Source organism: Salmo salar, chromosome ssa01 (assembly GCF_905237065.1).
Source record: "Salmo salar chromosome ssa01, Ssal_v3.1, whole genome shotgun sequence".
NCBI lineage: Eukaryota > Metazoa > Chordata > Actinopteri > Salmoniformes > Salmonidae > Salmo > Salmo salar.
Genome location: NC_059442.1, coordinates 83,252,718 through 83,260,570, shown reverse-complemented (window position 1 = coordinate 83,260,570; position 7,853 = coordinate 83,252,718). Strand labels below are relative to the sequence as shown.

Genomic DNA, 7,853 nt, shown 5'->3' with positions numbered 1-7,853 from the left:
CAGCTTTTCACAATTCCTGACATTTTATCTTAGTAAAAATTCCCTGTCTTAGGTCAGTTAGGATCACCACTTTATTTTAAGAATGTGAAATGTCAGAATAATAGTAGAGAGAATGATTTATTTCAGTTTTTATTTCTTTCATCACATTCCCAGTGGGTCAGAAGTTTACGTACACTCACTTAGTATTTGGTAGCATTGCCTTTAAATTGTTTAACTTGGGTCAAACGTTTCAGGTAGCCTTCCACAAGCTTCCCACAATAAGTTGGGTGAGTTTTGGCCCATTCCTCCTGACAGAGCTGGTGTAACTGAGTCAGGTTTGTAGGCCTCCTTGCTCGCACATGCTTTTTCAGTTCTGCCCACAAATTTTCAATAGGATTGAGGTCAGGGCTGTGCGATGACCACTCCAATACCTTGACTTTGTTGTCCTTAAGCCATTTTGCCACAACTTTGGAAGTATGCTTGGGGTCATTGTCCATTTGGAAGACCCATTTGCGACCAAGCTTTAACTTCCTGACTGATGTCTTGAGATGTTGCTTCAATATATCCACATAATTTTCCTCCCTGATGATGCCATCTATTTTGTGAAGTGCACCAGTCCCTCCTGCAGCAAAGCACCCCCAGAACATGATGCTGCCACCCCCATGCTTCACGGTTGGGATGGTGTTCTTCGGCTTGCAAGGAAGGGGTTCCGTTCATCACAAAGCGCTGACCTCAACCCTATAGAATATTTGTGGGCAGAACTGAAAAAGCATGTGCGAGCAAGGAGGCCTACAAACCTGTCTCAGTTACATCAGCTCTGTCAGGAGGAATGGGCCAAAATTCACCCAACTTATTGTGGGAAGCTTGTGGAAGGCTACCCGAAACGTTTGACCCAGGTAAAACAATTTAAAGGCAATGCTACCAAATACTAATTGAGTGTATGTAAACTTCTGACACATTGGGAATGTGATGAAAGAAATAAAAGCTGAAATAAATCATTCTCTCTACTATTATTCTGATTTTTCACATTCTTAAAATAAAGTGGTGATCCTAACTGACCTAAGACAGGGAATTTTTACTAGGATTAAATGTCAGGAATTGTGAAAAACTGAGTTGAAATGTATTTGGCTAAGGTGTATGTAAACTTCCGACTTCAGCTGTAAATACACAGAGTAATATACGTTACAAAGAACTTATATGCAGGTAAAGACTTTTATGTTGCGTTCAACATATTTTTTGAGCGTCAACACAAATCTAAGGATGAACTTTGGAACGTTGTTTGCCACCATAGTCATCACTCATTTACAGTATGTTATGGAGAGCAAAACACATGGGTATCAAAACAGAACACACCATGTACCCCACTCAGAGGAGGAGGGGGTGAAGAAATGGAGGAAAGGACAGAATCCAGGCTTTTCACTGAAGGATCGGTGTTGGAAAGTGACCAACAACATATCTTTGAGACATTGCTTCACCTATCCTCTTCTAATATAAATGAAATAGCACATGTAATATAATAATGTTACATGTTTCCAAACACTTTTACATCCATTGAAGAGAATAATGGGACATCTATGTGTATGTGAAGGAATGGAGCAATTGAACAAGGCAGAAAGTTATTGCCTTGAAATGACTGTGTGTTAGCAGAGATGATCAATGCTGCATTTAGTGATTCCAGAGTTTTCTATAAGGAGTAGGACCACCACTGTATTGTACTGTATGTATCGCCCTTATGATTTCCACCAATCAGAATGCCAGAGTCACTATTCCTCTCCCTCTGTCTGTGTGGGTCACTATTCCCCTCCCTCTGAATGCCTGGGGTATAATCATTAGTGCACACCATACCAAACAGTTGCAAAACGTTTCGCGACGGAAAACAAATTCAGCTATGTCCTTCCCCTGTTGGTTCCGTTTGCTTCCGTTTTGGTTCTAGTGAATCCAACTCTGCTTTTACATACATCCCTGGACCTAAGCTATTGTGCATATCCATCAAGTCAGTTTTGAGGCAATATCATTCAGATGACTTTTAATAAATGCTGTACTTCTTTTTTAGGATTTTGGATCCACGTGCTTTGCAGCAGATAGTGTGGGTAAATCACAGCATATGTTGGCTTCTGTGTTGAGAGCTTCACGTCATCACATGCTGTGTAATTGGTCTCCTTGTCTTGAGGTGAAGATTCTTTGTTAAATGATCAAAGAACCTGTACATTTCCGATTCTGAAAATCGTACTGCAGTATAAGAACAGCAAGCTTACAAATACACAGATAAACTTACAGATACAGTAGCATATCATTTTTATAGAAAACCTTTGATGAAATTATCACTTTTAAGAAATATGAAACCTAAAAATGAAACTTAAAGAATGGAAGAACAAACTTCCATTTATTTTCAAGTGGCTCAAGTGGCTTCGGTAACATGTTGAAGATTAAATAATCCAATGACTATAGGAAGACCACAGAACTGAGTACTTGTTCAGTGTTAACATATTGTTTATGTTCAGCTGTGTGGTGGTCAAGGGTTTGGTGATGCTACATGGGTTTGTCGTTGTGTAATGTTTCACGATTGTGTTCATGATTTTAACAATGGAAAATGCATTTAGAATTTATGGACCTTTTACTTTGCTATGTACTGTATGTGAAAATGTATGTGCTATAGAAAGGAAGACGGGTGGTTGTGGGTGTAACATAGAAAGCATTCCGTACAGTCAGGCTGGTAAGATAATGCAGTATTACATCAGTATCACTGTAGCATGGTCGCAGGTATGTTTGTGCAGTCTTGCCTACCTCAATCACCATAGGTTGGCAAGACAGTACAAACAGATCTGGGACCAGGCTAATATCACTGTAGGCTTTAGCTTCAATGAACCAGGGTGCCAATTCAGTTCAACACATAGATATAGAATTGCATACAGTAGGTTCTATGGTTCACAGATCCACTCTAGTCTCCATGCAGTCAGTGTGTTCTGTTCTGTTTGTTTGCCTTTCTAGAGCTTTAATATTGTTCACTAGTATAGTGTCTATAGATCTATCTAGACCGACGTCTGTGTATGTACTATTTTTATATCTCAAAAAAAGAAAGAACATTTTAAGAATATCAAGAAATGACCTGGAAGTGGGAGATAAAAGGAGATGTCTTTGTTTTATTGTTGCCAAAGAGATATATTTAATGAAGTCATGAGGCAAACAGGAACAGGAATATATATTTGATCTATAATGTTTTAACCCTACAGATGTAAGATCTTAATTTGAGACAGTTTGCTACAGCAGGAAAATAATCCTGCAGCAACAGGAAGTGTGAATTTTGTGGGTTATAATTCATGGACATTTTTGTAGGGCTTGATACAATTTTCAAAGTGTAGATTACAAACTTCCAAAGGCTTTTTAAACATCAAATACTCTACAATTTTGAAACGTCCTGCATTGTAGGAAAGTTCTCCTGCAACAGGGTGATCAAATTAAGATCCTACATCTGTATAGCGAGACGATAGCCTGGGTACCAGTCTGTTTGTGTCATCATGCCACTCCTTGTAATGATGGCACAAACAGACTGGTACCCAGGCTAGTGAGATGAAGGGGGTATTGTGATAAGGAGCAACATTTGGTAATGCGCTGGTTGTGATTTAAACGAGCAGGACTAGTTTAGGGATGCTGTCAGTAAATGTGCCCCACCCACACTCACTTACTGGTCACATGGTTACTTTCTGTACCTTATTATGAAATATAAATAAAGTCTGTTTTACATATGGATGTGGGTCTCATGTATTACATAGCCTGGTCCCAAATCTGTTTGTGCTTTCTAGCCAACTCATAATGCTCACTTAAAAAATGTTGAATGTAAAAACATGAAGCAAAGAAAGTATAAAAGGAGACTTGCATGTCAAGAATTTCTTATAAACACAGTACAAACACACAGGTAATATCTGGAATATACTCTGCAATATTAATTTATTTTCTCTAGTAAATTCAGTTTTTTCTATAAATATACAGACAAATTAAATGGGATGAGAAGCAAATATATTTATAAAATAGTACGAAATACAACAACTCCTTTGTATTTTTATGTAATAATGTCATACTATACAGTTGATATATGCATGAATGCTTAATATTATTGTTTTTCTGACATTTAAAATATGAGAATAACAGTGAAAAGCATTTGAATGCTATAACTTACAGTATTGTGTATAACATTTACCTTTTCTTTCTCCGTCTCTCCTAATCTAGTGTGAGGCTCAGACTCATGTAGAAATGTGTTTCTACAAGCCGCCATGCCCTGTGCCCTTTATATTCTCCCTGATACTGGCCCTTTAACATATACTGTATAACATAGTTTACTTTGTGACAAATGTATTGCTCACACAAACAAATTCAAAGAAATTCCTCCAAATCTTACAAATCGCTAATAGCAAGAAGTAAAATAGAACTAGACACCCACAATAAGATAGATCAAACAATTACATTTTCTTAAACATATGCATACATTATTAACAAATAACAGATTCAGTTATAATTTACTGCATACAGTTTATTACTGTTTGCAAATGCTTTATTTGTTTTGAAGAGGCAGTCCAAGGCTAGGTGTGCTTGAATGCTATGGATAGTTCAGTCTGTGCTCAAAGTTGTGCAGCACATGGTCTACAGTACTTGTGAAAGATTAGTCCTGTGTGTGCTTGGATTTGTCAAACAAAATCAGGGTTCTTCTCTTCCAATTGGCTGGCTAAATGTATCTGTGCTTCACAGCAACCAATCGGAGGCAAGGATAATAGGAAGTAGAGTATGGCGTTAATAGAGGATTGGAGGAGGAGACTGGTCATCGACAGAGATGAGAGGCCTGGGTTGGTCCTCAGTGGCCTGGGCTGGTTCCTCTTGAGGCAGAGGGACACTGTAGGGACAAGAGGAAGGGAAGACGGATAGGTGGAAGGAAGGGATGAAAACAGGAGGAAGGGATAAGGACAGAAGGGATGAAGAACGGGAGGAGATGTGGAGGGAACCAACCGATCCATTAGTTATTAACACTAAACATTACGGAGTACATAGTAGAGAAGTTTGGCGAGTGAGTTTGGAGATGCCTCTGAATGAAGATGGAATAAGGTTGAAATAAGGCTTTGATGTGTGCGCAAGGCAAGCATCATGCAACAAAACCATCAACAGAGAATTAAGATTCTGTTAAGGCTCTATTCAGTCTGTATCGCTGAAGCTTTAGAAATGCGCGATAGAAATGTAAAGGTCATTTCAGATTGAGCCGACATAAGCAGCATTTACCGTGAATGCAGTCTCCGCTAACGCAGGAACATTGCCTTTAAATGTAAATACGCTGTAACGCTGAACTTGCGCGATACAGATTGAATAGAGCCCTAAATTAATATTTTCAGAATGTATATCATTCTCTGGGTGGAATGCACAACCAATGCCCATCCCTGATTGTTTGGTGAGACACAGAATGAAAGCACATCAATGATGACGAATATCCACTCTTTTCCACCAAGCGACATCACTCCTATGTGAGACATTCTGACGTAAGACAATAAAATAATGTCAACTGTTCAAGAGATAGTGGGGACTTCCAAAATGACACCCCATTCCCTAAATAGTGTGCTGGCTCTGCAAAACAATTATACACTATATAGGGAATAGGGTGCAATTTCAGACAAAGCCATAGAATGGGGGAATGGGGTAGAACCCTCCTCATGAAACCAGATGATGACAGTGAGGTGCACTAAGATAGCGGAAGTGAAAGATAGCAAGGCACATAGAAGGGAGAGGAAGCTGGTGAATGGTTGATATTTTGGCTGAATGGTAACATGGGAATCATCTTCTCACTTACGAGGGGTCCGTTTGACTCAAAAGCGGGCAAACTGTTCACTCAAAAGCCCCAAACTGAAAAGGTAAACAGTCCTATGGTGTGAACATTCATGTTCATTTAAAACAATGTCGAAATCATATAACTTACTTTTCACTACACTGTCTAACTTCTTAGTAAACTAACCATAGCCACAGTATTCAAATAATAATGACATATTTATAACATATTTACATTTGTTTGAACTTCTACTTTACATAAACATTTGATCATTTAAAGACAGTAAAACATATTCAAAACACTGTTTTCCCATAAGTACACTGTAAAGAAATCCTCTTGTTTTTATGGTAACTTACTGGCAGCCAGTTATCTGTAAGTTACTGTAAGTAAAAGCTACAGAATGTTATCGTAAATTCCAAATAAACTGGTTTAACAGTACATTAATGTAAAGAGATGCAGTTAAGAACTGTTAAACCAAAGTTTCTTTGGACTTCACGGTAACATACTGTACCTTTTTCTACAGTAACTTACAGGTAACTGGCTGTAAAAACAACAGGACTTTTTTTTACAGTGTATGTTTAGTTTGACATATTTTGACAAAACCGCAACTGATGTTAATAACACTAAAGTTAATAATCTTAGGCTATTATGTCATTCATCAAAGAGTGTTACTCCCCAAAATGTCATTTGTTCAGTACAACAAAACAAAAGAACCAGCATAAAAAAGTCACACGCAAAAAGAGAGGAGCGAGGCAAGCAAGCAAGCAGGCACACACAAATAAATAGGCATATGACACATACACAAACATTCCACCAATCAAACGTCCACAGACAGAGTACTGTAAAGGCAGACAACAGTTAAATGGCACGATATCCAGAGCAGGTCAGGAGGATTCACAGGTAAGGTTTATCTGCAGTAAGGAAAAGTACCTGTTTGGGAGCAGCAGGAGGAGCTGGCCGGCTGGGGTATAGCGGTGGATCGTGGGTTGTTTGGATAGTTCCACTAACACTTTGTTTGGATAGTCCCCATACAGATGTTCAGAAAATAGTCAAACTGTTTAACAAACTATCCACTAACCCTAGTTCCACCCACAAACCCTAACCCTCACAAGCTGCTATAAAACAACAAAGATGCAGTTTGAGCATCTATAGACCATCGATAGGGGACTATCTAAATAAAACAGGTCTTACTGTACTGTACTAGAAAGGGCAGTGGCCAGACCACCATCCTGACAATAACATCGAGATAGAAGGTGACAGAAAATGTGTAAAGTAAAGTGGGGTGAAGCACTGCATGCATGAGGTAGTGGGAGAGGAAGCCAAGGTGACGACTACTTGTACTAGATTTGAACACAAACTAATTTGTACAATATTATTATTGTGGTAACACTTTACTTGAGACACAACATCATAACACGTTATGACACGGTCATAACCATGTCATAATTAAGTGATAATGGCCGAGAAGCCGGTGTTTGGAGGATATATTGGCACAGGTGTTGTTAGGCCCTGTCACGTCCTGACCATAGTAAGATGTTATTTTCTATGGTAGAGTAGGTCAGGGCGTGACAGGGGGTGTTTTGTGTTTTTCTATGTTTTCTATTTCTATGTTCTTTGGTTCTAGTTTTTTGTATTTCTATGTTGGTTTGTTTGGGATGATCTCCAATTGGAGGCAGCTGGTCCTCGTTGTCTCCAACTGGAGATCATATTTAAGTAGGTGTTTTTCTTCCTGGGTGATTATTTTTGAGTAGTGTTTGTTTCTCCTCTGCATCACGGTTTGTTGTTTTGTCAATTCAGTTTATTTATGTATTGCAAAATTTCACAGTTTAAATAAAATGTGGAACTAAGCACTCTGCATTTTGGTCCTCTCCTTTTGCCAGCCGTGACAGGCCAGAAACGAAGTCGAGGTCCGGCAAAACGTTCCAATATATATCCTCCAAACACCGGCTTTGAAAAATTCTAATAATGATTGACATATTTTCATTAAATTGTTATTTTTATGAATGTATTCACTATTTCATTCTTCCACATCGGCTGATCGTCCATTCTATCAGTTCGGTTGCTAGAGACGCGA

General features: G+C 38.6%; 1 protein-coding gene across 6 annotated transcripts in view; it reads right to left on the bottom strand.

Annotated features, from left to right (window-relative positions):
• Positions 1–3,898: 3,898 nt before the first annotated feature.
• Positions 3,899–7,853, bottom strand: part of baiap2b (BAR/IMD domain containing adaptor protein 2b) — a 143,919-nt gene continuing 139,964 nt past the window's right edge. For all 6 annotated transcript variants that reach the window (XM_045723385.1, XM_045723386.1, XM_045723394.1 and 3 more), the window contains one exon: positions 3,899–4,861. In XM_045723385.1, coding sequence (XP_045579341.1) covers positions 4,762–4,861 — 100 coding nt within the window. In that variant the 3' untranslated portion in view covers positions 3,899–4,761. The remainder of the gene's footprint in view (positions 4,862–7,853) is intronic.